At 37.3% G+C, this 15,798-nt stretch overlaps 1 protein-coding gene across 2 annotated transcripts in view; it reads right to left on the bottom strand.

The window, feature by feature from the left end:
• PCDH15 (protocadherin related 15) overlaps window positions 1-15,798 on the bottom strand; it is a 2,324,555-nt gene that overhangs the window by 60,202 nt on the left and 2,248,555 nt on the right. For both annotated transcript variants that reach the window (XM_072628920.1, XM_072628919.1), the window contains 2 exons: window positions 14,983-15,198; window positions 7,655-7,743 (listed from right to left, as the gene is read on the bottom strand). In XM_072628920.1, the coding sequence (XP_072485021.1) occupies window positions 7,655-7,743; window positions 14,983-15,198 (305 nt within the window). The remainder of the gene's footprint in view (window positions 1-7,654; window positions 7,744-14,982; window positions 15,199-15,798) is intronic.

Below are 15,798 nucleotides of genomic sequence, written 5' to 3'. Positions count from 1 at the left end.
GACTAAAATGACATCACCATGATAAAGTCAAGTTTCAATGTGTCCAATTGTGGTTGATGAGACCAATTTGAGCTTGGAATGCTTTACCACAGTTTGGGCACAGATAGTCTGTGTGAACGTTTGGGGTGGATAATCCAAATTTGTGCATACTATGTTTCCTTTGTGTTGTTTCAATTCAGCTTTGCTCATAAAGCACAGTCCCTTTTTTGATATAGGCACACCATGATGAGTAGTCCTGTGCCAGTGTCTCCCATATTGCACTATAGTTCTTGAGAGAGACCTTGAAAGTGTCCTTGTATTGCTTCTTCTGACCATCATATGATCGCCTGCTTCATGCGAGTTCTCCATAAAATAGTCTTCTTGGCAAGTGTACATTTTGCATTCACAGAACGTAACCAGGTCATTGGAGTTGTGCTCTCTGAAGCATAGTTCAAATGCTTGGCTGTTTAGTTTGAGCCAAGGACCTCAGTGTCTGATACATTATCCTTCCAGGTAATGTTCAGAATCTCCCTAAGACAGTTCAAATGGAAGAGATTCAGTTTTCTGGCATGGTGCTGGTAAACTGTCCATGTTTCACAGGCATATGACAATGAGGTCAGCACAAGAGCTCTATAGACCTTCACTTTGGTAGTCAGTCTAATTCCTCTTCTCTCTCAAACTTTTCTTTGGAGCCTCTCAAACACTGAGCTAGCTCTGGCAATGCTTGTGTCAGTTTCATTAGCAATGTATACATGCCCGGAAGGCAGACTAAAAAACTTCTCCATTTGTTGTAACCAATGGTTCCATGTATGGATGGTGTGGTGGTGGCTGATGGAGCACCTCAGTTTTCTTGATGTTAATTAATACATCAAAATTATCATAGACAGCAGAGAATTGATCCATACTTTGTTGCATCTTAGCTTCAGAGGCTTCACTGAGTGCACAATCATCTGCAAACAGAAAATCATGCACCAACACTCTCTCCACTTTGGTCTTGGCTTGTAACCTTTTCAAATTGAAGAATTAACCATCAGTACAATAGTTAACCTTGAATCTGTGTTCATCCTCATTGAAAGCATTTGACAACATTGCTGAAAATATCATGCTAAAAAGCACAGGAGTAAGTACATAGCCTTATTTCACTCCACTGATGGCTGGGAAGGCATAAGAGCACTGTCCACTATTCAGAACCCGGGGCCAACATGCCATCATGAAATTGATGTACAATGCTGATGAATTTCTCCAGGCAACCATATTTTGACATAATTTTCCATAAGCTCTCATGACTAACAGTGTCAAAGACCTTGGTCAGATCTACAAATGTTGTGTACAGACCTCTGTTCTGCTCCTGGCATTTCTCCTGAAGTTGCTGGGAAACAAACACTGTATCAACTATTCCTCAGCCCTTTCTGAAACCATACAGGCTCTCAGGTGGATGATCATCTTCCAGTTGTAGGACCAGTCTATTAAAGAGGATTCTAGCAAGAATATTTCTGGCAATGATTAAGAGAGAGACCCTGCCTGTGATTTTTGCAGGACAATCTATTCCCTTTATCTTTATAGAGATGAACAATAGAGGCATCCTTGAACTCCTGGGGGATAACCTCCTCTTGCCATATAACCTGGAAAATTTCAATCAGCTTTTGTATGAGCAATGGATCCCCTACCTTGTAAATCTCAACTGGAATAGAGTTGGCACCAGGTACTTTGCCATATGAAAGGAATCTAATGGCCCTCAAAAGCTCTTCTTCAGTTGGAAGTTCACCTACGTGGGGATTGACTTCAACCTGAGGTAAATGGTCAGTGGCCTCAGCATTGTTTGATGATGGTCTCTTGAAAACACTGTGGGGTGTAGGGTGTGTTCAGGGAGGACCAGTACCTCTGGTGTGATGGCTGCTGAGCCCTTTCGAGGCTCTTTCCACCTTTGGAGTTCACCTGTTTCACCCAACTCTCACCTCTGGCTCCAAGAAGCTACAGCATGCACAGTGGACACACTCCAGTAGACCATTTTGGCAGTTGGGCCAAAACTGATTGAAGGTAACCAAGGGGTCTCAAGCCCGCTGATGAGTTAGGGAGGCATCTACCCCAAGCATGTGAAAACTTCCCCTGGTGGAATGGGTGGATGAGAACAATTTGCTCCGAAATTATGAAGGAAGTTGAAGAAGGGGATATGGAGCATTCAGAGCTTGGTTAGACACCAAAGATGCTAAGGTCATCCACTGCATTCTGAGCCATTTCCAGTCATCTTGATTCTTTCCTGCCATTGGACTGTGATGACTCTGGAGGAGAGAGTGAGGCTGATGACTTTGTGCAACTCTGACTCATTTAAATCCAATTTAAGCATGAATCAAAAGACATCACCCATACCATTTTACTATTATACTTCAAAGTCCTGTGGTGACAGTCAAGTGATGAAGCAGCAGGTGCAATACATTGGGAGCTTTAGTTACAACCCTGAATACAGATGTCCCAGACCATAGGGTCATTTCTCACTGGAAGAAGCAGTGGGATTCTGCAGCCTCCTGGATGTCTGAGCAGCTTTTTAAGGATCTCACTTCTCATCTCCTGGTATGAGGAAAGCGGGCTAGAAAAGGTGCCTTGAAAATTGTCTGCTTACCCAACCCTGGCCTGATTACCATTGTAGGTGGGGAATCCCACTCTGTGGTTGAAACAAAAATAAAATTGTACAAAATGTTCAAAAACATCTGCAAACGTGATTCTACTCACCACTGGCACATGGAATGTGCACACAATTAGAGTAGTTAATTGCCCTCTATGCAAAGTGCCAAAGATAAAGAGAAGAAAAAAATTCTCTGAAGGAACTTGCATTTTATTTGGATCACTAAAAGATATATAAGAATAAGATAAACAGAGGACAAAGGCATACTAATGAGAAGGAGAATCAGGGTAAGTTTTCCACAGAGTGAGCCCTGAAGAAATCTAAGAATTTAAGAGGTGTATGTGAAGAGAGAAAGCATTGTGGTCATGAGAGCCAGCTTTACCAAGATGTGGAAGTAAGATATGGAACTTTGAATTTGGGATAGCAAGACCATTCTTGGCATTCATGTGAAATGAGCCTGAAAAGTGAGGCTCTAACCAGATTATAAAAATATTTAAATAGAAATCTGAGGAATTTTTTTGTCTTAGAGACAGTAGGGAGATATTAAATATTTTGTGCAGCAAAATAACATAGCTTAGACCTGTACCTTAGAGATATTATTTTGTCAACTGTGAGTTGGCATAGATTGGAGAGGGTTAAGGCAGGGAGATTAATTAGAATGCTATTGCAATAACCCAGGCAAAATCTGGCAATGAAATGAATAAGGGTCGTGGCTCTCCTAATGGAGAAAAAGGGACAGATCTGAAAGAGTTTGTGGTGGTAGAAATCAGGAAAATTATCACCAGCTTGTGATTCTGGTATGATTCAGCAGAATGCAAAGTATTCTAGTTGAAGTGTTGTTCTTTTATATGTTAGATTCAACTTTATCCTAAGATCTATGTATCAATGAGCAAAATTGATTAACACATCTTTCTGGATAAAGTCTAATGTATTTCCAAATTATTGTAACATTTTATACCCTTGTCTTCCTGGTATTTAACCTGTAAAGTTAAAAGATTTGTTGCCAATATGAATTTTTGTTTCTATTCAACACAGGGCAAATGAATTAGTATATAATTTTATGGATTTTTGTTTTTAGGTTGCAAGATAGGGTTTGATCTGAATTAAATTTATATCAGCTTAATAAAGACTGGTGCCATGCTTGGCTTCTAACATATAAGAGCTTTACATACACACAAATGCATACAAACACACATGCACACACATACATATGTATATATATACACAAATGTGCATATTAGTATAATGCTCTAAGGGAGAATGCATATATATATGCATGTATACACACATATACATGCAATAACCATGGATATACAGGTATACATTCCCATGTTTTATATGTATGTATATGCATACAGGTATGTAATTAAACACCTTTGTGTTTATGTCTCTATATGTATAGAAATACAGATATCTGTGCAAAAAAATATATGCATGTTCATATTTATAATACACAAAAACAAAAAACTACTTGCTGAATTGCAAAGGAAGTATTAAGAAAGATGCAAAAGTCATGAAATTAAATAAACTATATCTGATGTATTCTTAAAAGCTAGGTTAAAGGAAGTTAATGACAAAATAATTTTCTTAAGCAATAAAAATCCATTTTGATGTATTAAATTGAAAATTTTCTCTCCCAACTTGTGCTTAGGGAGGTTTCATTTCTCAAACTGCAGAAATCTCTTTCAGAATGCTGTTGGGCAGGTATTCTCATTTGAATTATATCTAGTTGATTCAAGGAATTTTGATAGTGGGGGTCATTAACCAATTGATTGCTTCTATTTTCCCCCAAATATTAGAAACATATTTTAGCACCAATACGAGTATGGTCAAATAATGGACAACTGGACAACTATGCTCCTGTGCAGGAGTAGATGGCTAACTTCATTAACGATTGGGCATCCTTGAATTCTGTGCAAGGTTTCACTTTCCTCCACTCATGCAGGGCAAGAGATCTGGAGAAAAGGTTAATCCATATCTCTCTTGTCATGAGCTTTTGTTTCTCGTGATGTAACTTACACAAGGCTGTCTCTGATGATGAGATGAGGTCAATACTAGTGTTGATCTTTGGAGTTTAATTCCCTTCTTCCTCAGAAGGAATTGAATAAATTAAGAGTTGTCTGTCATGTTGGCCTTGAGAGCTGAATGGGCATTTCCTAGTTATTTATCCAATCAGCTTGGCATCGTTCCAGACCTCTTAGTCTCTCATCCTACTACTTACTGCACCTTTCAATTCAAATTCCAAAACTGATTAACTTATCAGGTCCAAAAAAGAGAAGGAATTTTTTTTTCTTAAAGATATTTTCACTTTTAACATGAAGGATTTACTTATGCTTTAATTGAATTCTATCACGTTGTTTCCTAACATTGCCAGGTGACATTTTCCAAATAAAACAATGACAGATGTACTATTGCTGAGCAACTCAATGATTCAAGTGAGCATCGGGGGAACAGCAACAAAAATAGCTTTGCAAAACCACATGCCCACTTCTGTGGAATGCATTTTCTCGACTGGGAAGAAAAGATGTCATTACCATGGAGTCGGGAGATATTTGGAGGTTTTCCATAGCTTGGCCTAATTACTTCTGCCAGTGTCATGACATGGTAAGACTTTTCCATTAGTGGTATAGTGGAAAAGTATGGTCACAAAGACAGAGAGGAGAGTAATCATATACCTGATAGCTGGGAAATGGATTCCATATGGGCCACAGAGTTTCTCCTTTTATTTAATTGATTCTCTTTCTCAGTGCCCTTATGTTTTCTGACTGGGATTTCAACAGTATATAGCATTTTGCTGCTAGGAAAAGAAAGATCATTTTGTGTAGGTCATACTTTTATGAAACTCATCCCTATGCTTCACATGCAGCTCTAAAATTCAATGATCAGGTTTCCTAATCTATAGTATATTAGAAGCTTTTGGTTTTACTTATACTCACTCAAGTAGATGTAGGGAACACCCCCTTTAAGGTTATCTTTTATTGATTTTGCATGAATCTTTTATATTCCTATGTCTGGGCATATTGGCTCCCAATTTGGAATGGTTACTTCTAGAGACCAAGGAGTGTTTTCAGTTTTTCTGGGAATTCCCAGGACCTACCACAATGCCTGGCACCCTGGATGAACTTAATAAATGTCTATTGATTGACTAATTCATTGAATGAATCAGAATAAGGGATGAAGAGGTAGACATTGATAGCAGCTGGAAGTAATTACTATCAGCCTGACATGAGCTAGAAGAAAAATGATTAAACACTAGAGAAAAAGAAATGTGTGTATAATTGTCTCAGGCACTTCAGGGACCTACTATCTCCTAGAACTACCTGGTCTTATATAAAGTTGGCATCCATAAATATGATCCTGAATCCTTCAGAAAAGTTAAATAACCACTACATGCCGGGTACTATGTTAAACATTTTACAAATATTATTTCTAGGTACTATCATTATTTACAATTTTTTTTTTTTACAAATGAGAAAATGTAGACTGAGAGAAGTTAAATGACTTGCACAGTGTCTCAGAGCTAGTCATTACCTGAGGCACTATTTGAATTGAAATTTTCTTAACTCCAAGGCCAGTACTCTATCAACTGTTATCTAGCTGCTTTTATCAGGAAAAATGTATTCATATGTCTATGTTCATATGTTTAATACAATAATTAGCTCATCTTAATTCTAGGGACAATATTTTGACCTCTAAGGTACACATGGCTTACTCTACTTTCTTCAAGGAGTCTGTTTTAGATAAAAAATTGTAATAATTGCTTGAGACCTCTAGTTAGGGGAAAAAACCCCTACTAACATTTGATTAGAGGTTAGATTCTCTGTCCAACTTTACAGAAATGTCTATTTCTAGTTATCCCTTGGCTACTGGATGCTTTAGGTAAAACTCAAGTTTTTGGAAACACTTGGTAACCAAACAGAAAATTATATTATAGGATGTATGGAAGGAGAGTGTAAGAAGGCATTCTGGGTAGCAAGGTGGTGCAGCATATAGACCATCAGGGTGGGAGTCAGGAAAACTCAAATTTGTGAGTTGGAATAGGTCTCAGACACTTCCCAGCCATGTGACCCTGGGCAAGTCACTTAACTCTGTTTCATTTTCCTCATCTGTAAAATGAACTGGAGAAAGAAATGGCAAAGCACTCCAGTATCTTGCCAAGAAAATTCCAGATGTGATCACAAAGAGCAGGACATGACTGAAATAACTGGACAATAACAAGTGTGAAAGGGCCATTCCTTGATTACCTGATGACCAGATATATTCTCATGAGAAGGCAAGGGAAGCAGCTTCTATTAAAATTGAAGGTACATGTGACTGTAACTGAGTGCATACCTTGGCCATGTTTGGGCAAAGTAGCTCATTTTGTTCAACGTTCAATGACTTATAAGTACTTCATTTAGACCTAAAACTGGAACTAAGAGAGTATTGGTGATAGCTCTACCTGTCCTCTAGATAGGCACTAGGTATGGGGAAAAAGCAATCTTTTCTCAGGATTTCCTGGATACATTGATTTCAGCCAAAGAAGTCTGCTCTTAGATGCCTATAGAAGCAATAGACCTCCATATCAACCTTCTCCACCATAATTTTGTTGGTAGACCAGGGCTACTGGTTCCACCGAATATTATGTAATCTCATTGTTTCCTTTCCATTGGCAAAACCTTGGATTCTCCAGCTGGTTCTCAGATAGCTCCTCTTTTTAAAACAAATTCCTTATGGTATGACCAAGTCTCATACTCATTAACTTTGATTGATTCAACCAGGTATATAAGCCCTGTTCATACCTGGTTTTGATAAGTTAAATCACTAAATATTCTCTCCTAACAAAAGTAATGATTATGATGATGTCAGAATAAACTATGGTGCATCACTTTTGACATTTATATAGCTGAGTATGAATGTAAATTACATAGCCTAAATACATGTACAACACCATATACATACATATGCACAAACATAGATATGTGTATGTATATATTTCCATTCAATCTCCACCTGGAAACTTTCAAGTTTTGTAATGAGCCAGCATGAAAAAAAAAATGAACATAAATGGCTCACTCTGTCAGTTCTTCGATGTTCTGTTCCACAAGTGTTGGAGGCACGTTGGAGACAATGACTTGCATGTCCAGCTGATTGACCACAGATACCTGAAAAGCACCAACACAAGGGTCAGAAGGCTTTCCATGTGAACATTAGTAAAGCACAAAATACCAAATCATGTTCTGGCCCTTCCTAACATGTCTAGACATAATATCTCCTCATTTAAAAAAAAATTAAGGACAATTTAAGAAATCTATGCAGTTGTTTATTCATCAGTGAGTAAGCATGTGTTCCTTAAGTGTTATGTGCCAGATTATATTTTAGGCACAGGAGACACAAATGAAAAAGTGAAAGAAAATGCAGTTCTTTCATTCTGGGGAGGGGAGAAGGACACAAAAGCTGAAAATAATATTAATAATAATAATCCCAGCTAACATTTCTATAGTGTTTGAAAACTGACAATGCACTCTGTGAATATCACCTCATTTTATCCTCAAAACAACCCTGGAAGTTAGTTGTGATCACCATCTCCATTTTACAGATAAGGAAACTAAGGCAAGCAGAGGTTAAGTAACGGACCTAGGTCACATAGCTAGTAAGTGTCTGAGAGTGGATTTGAATTCAGGTCTTCCTGATTCCAGATTAAACTCTCTATTCACAGTGCCACCTGAGGTCACATGTCATAAGGAGTATCATCCCTGAATTGATGTCAGGAAGACTTGAATTCTAATCCATCTACTAATACTAGACAGAAAAATAGTTTATAGAAAGATGGTTTGTACACACACACAAATATATTACATTTATGCAAAAATAAATGAATATAAAGGATAACTCAGTCCTTTGAAATTTTTCTCCATAAGTGTAGAAGGGATCTATTCTGACCTTATTAATACATTTTTTTTTGTTTTTTTATTTTTAGTTTTCAACATTCATTTCCACAAGATTTTGAGTTCCAAGTTTTCTCCCCATCTCTCCCCTTCCTCCACCCCAAAACACCATGCATTCTGATTGTCCCTTCCCCCAATCTGCCCTCCCTTTTATCACAACCCTCCCTTCCCTTATTCCCATCTTCTCTCTTTTCTTGTAGGGCGAGATAAATTTCTACACCCCATTACCTGTATTTCTTATTTCCCAGTTACATGCAAAAACAATTCTCAACATTTTGTTCCTAAAACTTTGAGTTCCAACTTGTCTTCCTTCCTCCCTCCCAGCAAGCAATTCAATATAAGCTATATATGTGTAGTTCTGCAAAAGACTTCCATAATAGTCACGTTGTGAAAGACTAACTATATTTCCTTCCATCTTATTCTGCCCCCCATTTAGACTATTCTCTCTTTTGACCTTGTCCATCCCCAAAAGTGCTTACTTCTAATTATTTCCTCCTCCCATTTGCACTCCTTTCTACTATCCCCCTGACTTGTCCCCTTCTCCCCTACTTTCCTGTCGTGTGAAATAGATTTTCATACCAAATTGAGTGTGCATGTTACTCCCTCCTTATGCCAAATGTGATGAGAATGAGCATCACTTTTTCCCTCTTATCTTCCCCCTTTTCCCCTCCGTTGAAAAAGCTTTTTCTTGCCTCTTTTATGAGAGATAATTAATCCCATTTCATTTCTCCCTTTTCCTCCCAATATATTCCTCTCTCACCCCTCAATTTTATTTTTTTAGTTATCATCCCCTCCAACTACCCAAATACTGAGAAAAGTTTCAAGAGTTACAAATATTTTCTTTCCGTGTAGGAATGTTATCAGTTAAACTTTAGTAAGTCCCTTATAATTTCTATTTCCTGTTTACCTTTTCATGCTTCTCTTGATTCTTGTATTTGAAACTCAGATTTTCTTTTCAGCTCTGGTCTTTTCATCAAGAATGCTGGAAAGTCCTCTATTTCATTGAATGATCATTTTTTCCCCTGAAGTATTATACTCAGTTTTGCTGGGTAGGTGATTCTTGATTTTAATCCTAGTTCCTCTGACTTCTGGAATATCATATTCCGAGCCCTTTGATCCCTTAATGTAGAAGCTACTAGGTCTTGTGTTATCCTCATTGTATTTCCACAATACTCAAATTGTTTCTTTCCAGCTGCTTGCAAAATTTTCTCCTTGACCTGGGAACTCTGGAATTTGGCTACAATATTTGTAGGAGTTTCTCTTTTTGGATCTCTTTCAGGAGGTGATCAGTGGATTTTTTCAATATCTATTTTACCCTCTGGTTCTAGAATATCAGGGCAGTTTTCCTTGATAATTGCATAAAAGATGGCTAGGCGCTTTTTTGATCATGGCTTTCAGGTAGTCCCATAATTTTTAAATTGTCTCTCCTGGATCTATTTTCCAGGTCAATTGTTTTTCTAATGAGATATTTCACATTGTCTTCTATTTTTTCATTCTTTTGGTTTTGTTTTGTAATTTCTTGGTTTTTCATAAAGTCCTTAGCTTTCATCTGCTCTATTCTAATTTTTAAAGAACTATTTTCTTCAGTGAGTTTTTGAACATCCTTTTCCATTTGGCTACTTTTACTTTTTAAAGCATTCTTCTCCTCATCGGTTTTTTGGACCTATTTTGCCAATTGAGTTAGCCTGTTTTTAAAGGTGCTATTTTCTTCGGCATTTTTTTTGTATCTCCTTTAGCAAGCTGTTGCCTCGCTTTCCATGATTTTCTTGCATTGTTCTCATTTCTCTTCCCGATTTTTTCCTCCACCTCTCTTACTTGATTTTCAAAATACTTTTTGAGCTCTTCCATGGTCTGAGACCATTGCATATTTATTTTGTAGGTTTTGGATGCAGAAACCTTGACTTTTATGTCTTCCTCTGATGGAATGCATTGTTCTTCCTCATCTGACCAGATGGAAGAAAATACCTATTCACCAAGCAAGTAACCTTCTATAGACTTATTTTTTCCCCTTTTTTGGGGCATCATCCCAGTCAGGTACTTGACTTTTGAGTCCTTTGTCAAGAGGAGAGTATACTCTGGGGGCCTGTATATAAGTTCTCAGTTCCTCCAAGATGGCACAATCAAGGGAGAGGAGTTTACTCCTCTCCTAGCCTGTGCTCTGGTCTAGAAGCAACAACAAGCACTTTTTTCTGCCCAGGATCTGTGAGTAGAATTCCTTCTCCAGAGCCTCCATCAGGCCAGCCAGAGCTCCTCATCACCCCAGTGCTGAGATTCAGATCAGCTGCATAATTCCCCCAGAGGCTTTAGGCCTAGGGCTCCTAACATGAACACTGGGCCACAGCAGATGCTGCCACCCTGGGTCTGCCAGGGCCAGACCAGGTTCCCTTCTCACCCAGATGAAAGAACTTTCTCACTGACCTTTGAGCTGCCTTTGGCATTTGTGGGTTGAGGGATCTGGGAACTGCAGCTGATGCCAGGGATTCTGTTCACCCTGAGTCCTGCTCCAGTTCTGTTCCTGCTGTGCTGGGATGCATTTTGCCTTGAGCCCATATGACAGACATTTCCTGTCGGCCTTTCACTCTGTGGTTTGGGCCTTCTGCTTCTCTAGAATTTGTTTAGAGTAATTTTTTACAGATATTTTATGGGCTATGGAAGGGGGGAGCTTCTACAAGTTCATCCTTCTACTCTGTCACTTTTGCTCCACCCCCTGTTAATACATTAAAAAAAAAATTATAATGTACTCCATCTTCACCTTTGCCTTTTAGAATTCCTTGTCTTTACAAAACAGCTCAGACACTAACTTCTATACAAAGTATTTCTCTCTTCCCTTGTCCCCAACTGGGTAGAATTGCTATTTCCCTACAAATTAACATTTATATATTTCATTTTTATATCCCGCATCACTTCATTTACATGTTCACATTGTCTCTATGATAGGGCACTGAAATTTAAAAGACATATGCTTAAAATATTGCTTCTTAAAGACTGTGAAATTTTAAAAAAATAAATTACATTATATGTTATAGCATATACATTCCTTTCATAGTGTAGAAATCACTGAATGAAGTAACTAGATAGATACATCAATGAATTAAAATGGGATGCTACTGGAGGGCTCATATGTTAACTGCAATCATTTATGCCCTACTAATTGCCCTTCCTTCTCAGGTGATTTTGTCTTAGTTCTTTTTTGTATTATTTTTACATCATGGACAAAGAGTTGATTAAGGATCCCATTTCTTGATGACTTGTCTGTCCTGGGAATCAAATTTGCTAACTATAGACCTGTTTACAGGTGATATGTAAATTCACCAGAAGCAGTGTTTATGGTGACAAACATGTCCATCTTCTTCCTAATTCTTGCAATGTGCCAATCTTGTCATCTTTAAGAACAATGAACTCTACAAGAGGAAACTGATACTGGGAAAGGAGCTTTCATTTTCATTTTGGCTGACCAATTACTGGGCCAAAATTGGAGGCTTTGAGGATCTCATAAAGCAAACAGAACCCCTCTAGGACCTTAAGCTGGAAGGGACGTTTAAAGTCCTCTAATCCAATTGCTTCATTTTAGAGAGGAGAAAAGAGACCCAGAAAGGTGAAATTACTGCCTCGGACCACAGAGAGAGTAGTAAGTCACTGAACTAGACTTCAAAATCAAGTTCTCTGCCTCTTACAATAATTTTATTCCTCTGCACTAACCAAGACACCGAGTTAACAAATAATTTTCAATTGTGTAAATGTATGAAATGATCTTAATGATTGTGAGAAATGTTATTTTCTTTCCTTTCACATCATATTAGAAATTATGCCTAGTCGCGCTAGAATGAGAGAAGTTAGAAGTTGCAATTAAATGTAAACTGTCTCCCTTCTCCAACTGTAAGACACATTTCAGCAAGTCCTTTTGCAAAAGTCTCTTCCACATGGGGTTATCTTATTGTTTACAACTTCCTTTTTAAAAATATCAGTCAATTTCCTTTCTGTAATTGAATTTATTATAAATATATAAAGCTTTACATAAGCAAATGAGAAAACAAATGAGGGAATTTCAAATTGGTGCTGTCCATTTTTGTGGTGATGATTGCAATATCCAAGATTTACAGGGCATTTTGCTTGCATAAAGCATTTGTATTATATCCCCAACTCAAACATATACAAAACATGTGTATTTAGCACATATTGATTGCTCTGCTCCACTAAGTGCTCTGAACATGTGCCCACACACTTTCCAAAATTAACTTTCTGTGGGTTGATCACTGATCAAAGTTTCAATTTCGAAATCACTGCTCTGACCTGGGATTCTTAATGACTGGAATAGCTGGTCATGGTTGAGGCAACTGATTCAATCAGAAACTGCTGTAATTGATGTCGGCATGACTGAGCTCTGTGAATCACGTTACGAATCCTTAAAATTGAGTTTAAGTTTCTTTGGAAATCAATTTTCCAGAGTTTGAGGATATAATTTTATTCTCCTGCAACATTTTCTCAGTGTGAAAATACATAGTATAGAAACCTCATACCTTTTTCTGTGGCGTATTCCCTATCTAATCTTGATGTCCCTATTTAGTATTGCCTAGATGGCTTGCCTTTACAATATTTCAGTTGTACCTAATTTAACAAAGAATTGCGACCTTGTGGAACTTTTGTAACAAGAACAGAAATGACAAAATTATACCAGGTAATATTTACAAAACTCATAAATATAAGCACCTATATCATGTTTCCTACTTCCCAAGTCATCATGACCTTGTCTAGTGGCACAATAATAGTCCACTTGTCCATTTCTATTGGAGCTATGTATATGCAGAGTTAAGAGTATTCACATGGATAATTACAATGGTGGTTTTTCTTCTCCATTTTCTTTTCATTCATTCTTTCACTTATGCATTTATTGATTTGATCTTTACCATTTTTCCATGAAACTGGGTGGACTGAGGAACTTTGCATGTGTAATAACAACTGATACCAAAACATATTGCCCCAAAGTTTGCCAAGTTATTTGCATAAAATTTCCCACTTTATCCTCACTCTTTAAGGCAATTAAATCTCAAAGAAGCTAAGTGACTTACCTATGGCTTCATAGCTGGTAAGTTTCTTATCCAGGATTTAAACCCAGGTCTTCCTGAGAAAAAGTTCAGCCCTAAACACTACATCAAGCTGTCCCTTTTATAAGGACAAAAGAACTAGAAATATAGTGTGTTATAGTAGAATGAACAATACTTTTGCATTCAGAGGACCTAGATTCAAATCCTGCCAATGATTCTTAGGTAACTGTTTTGATGATGGGCAAGTCACATGACCTTTTTGGGACTCACTTTCCTCATTTGTAAAAACAAAATTAGAATAATAATTAGCATTTATGCAGTTTTAATATTATGTTATGGAAATGCTTGTTTTATTCTATAAACACATATTACTATAAAAAAAGGGAAAATAACTAGCATTGCAGTTTTAATGTTTTCAAAGTGTTTCAAAATATCTCATTTTATCCTCAGCAATAATGGGAGATAGGTGCTATCATTATTCCCATTTTACATATCTATAAACTAAGTCTGGCTTGTTTTGGGTTAAGTGACCAGGCATGACAATTGATGCAAAAATTTCTTTCATGTGAAATAACATTTTGATCCTATTCTGTGATCTTTGTCTTACGGCTGCATCAATAGGCTAGATAGTCTTAAATTCCATTCTCTCCAGTTTTTTATGTACTCCACAATCTGTCTCATGCAGACTTTTCCAGGCTTAGCATGCAATGCTCCCCTTCACATTTTCTATCTTTGAGCCAATCTGAGCTTCTGGCTTTTCACAAACCATTCTATTCCCTATTTTCTACCTTTGAACCTTGATTTGCTGATAATTACAACATGCCTAATAATAAAACAATAATAGTCTCTTCCTCAAGGCACTGAGAAAAAGCAAGAAAGGTCTACCACCTTTTGGCTTGGCATGTGAGTGGTTGGTGGATCTGAGTTCTTGGAAGCAACATGGATATCAGTGAAATGACTGACCCATTGGTTTGATGGAGTATAGAATGACTCCCATTTTAAAATTTTTTGCTGCCCAACTGTAGAAAAATCTACTTTTTATTTTAACTCACTAGTTTATTAAATATGAAAATATGATCTTATTCATGAAAGGAAATTTTAAAAACTGAGACATCCCCCAAAAGAAGTCATATAAAAAGAAAATAGCAAACTAAGCTGTAATATCAAAATGAGCTCAAGTAGAGCTTTTCAGTTTCTTCACTCCTCTGTTAATGAAGCTCATAATTGAAGGCAGAATCATGTTTAGGGTTTCTAAAGAATTTTTGACACATTCTTGATCTCTTGTTTGGACGGAGATGTTTTCAATGCTATTTTTTTCCCATGGCACATCCTTCTTACCTTCATTGTTACATCCACACCTCTGTCTCCCAAACCCTTCCTCCACCATAATTTCTCCAAAATCCTTTGCACTTACCAGGACATCAGCTTTGCCACTCAGTCCTTTTCCATAATCATCTGTTGCAACGACATGGAACTTGAAGTAGGACCGTCTCATGTTCTTGAACAGCATGGCAGTTTTTATAAGACCTGTGTATGTCTCAACCACAAATCCTTCCTTTCCCTCTTTAATAGGAGGGATGATAAGTCTGTACGCCATGGCACTATAATTACCAGTGTCTTTATCAGTTGCCTATAAAGAAAAGCAGAAGAGAAACTGAATATGAAGAATAATGGCATTTATATTTTGGATAAATGACTAACTTCCTTTAGTGGTGCAGTGTGTAGAATCCCATGTTAGGAACCAGAAAGACTGGGCTTGAATCTGGACTCTCTCACTTATGTACCTCTGTTAGGCAGGTTAATAAATTCAACAAGCTTAAATATCTCACCTGTACCATGCAGTTACCTGGGTTAATTGCCAAAGGCTTACCTTCAATTCATTCTCTGAGCCTTGATTTCCAGCTCTGTAAAGTGTTGCTTGGACTGGAGGACTTCTGATGTCCCTTACAATATTAGGTAAGTAATTATATGATTATACCTATTTTAAAAAGCCACATTACCTTTGCATGTTCCCGGTAATAGTTTCAAAAATAATATTTTGTGATTCTGTAAATTTAAATTTTCTTTGTTATGAACTTACCAAACATCAAGAAACACAAAAATTTCCTTAAAGAAGAGAAAAAAAGAGGGTTGCATAAGACACCATGAAACTCTATCATTGGATAGTATTTGCATATAGCCTTCTTTGTGTGTCCCCTCCTGAACTACTCTGAGCATCTTTTAATGTTTC

This window comes from Notamacropus eugenii, chromosome 1 (assembly GCF_028372415.1).
Source record: "Notamacropus eugenii isolate mMacEug1 chromosome 1, mMacEug1.pri_v2, whole genome shotgun sequence".
Classification (NCBI taxonomy): domain Eukaryota; kingdom Metazoa; phylum Chordata; class Mammalia; order Diprotodontia; family Macropodidae; genus Notamacropus; species Notamacropus eugenii.
This window is presented reverse-complemented; position numbering and strand designations above follow the sequence as displayed.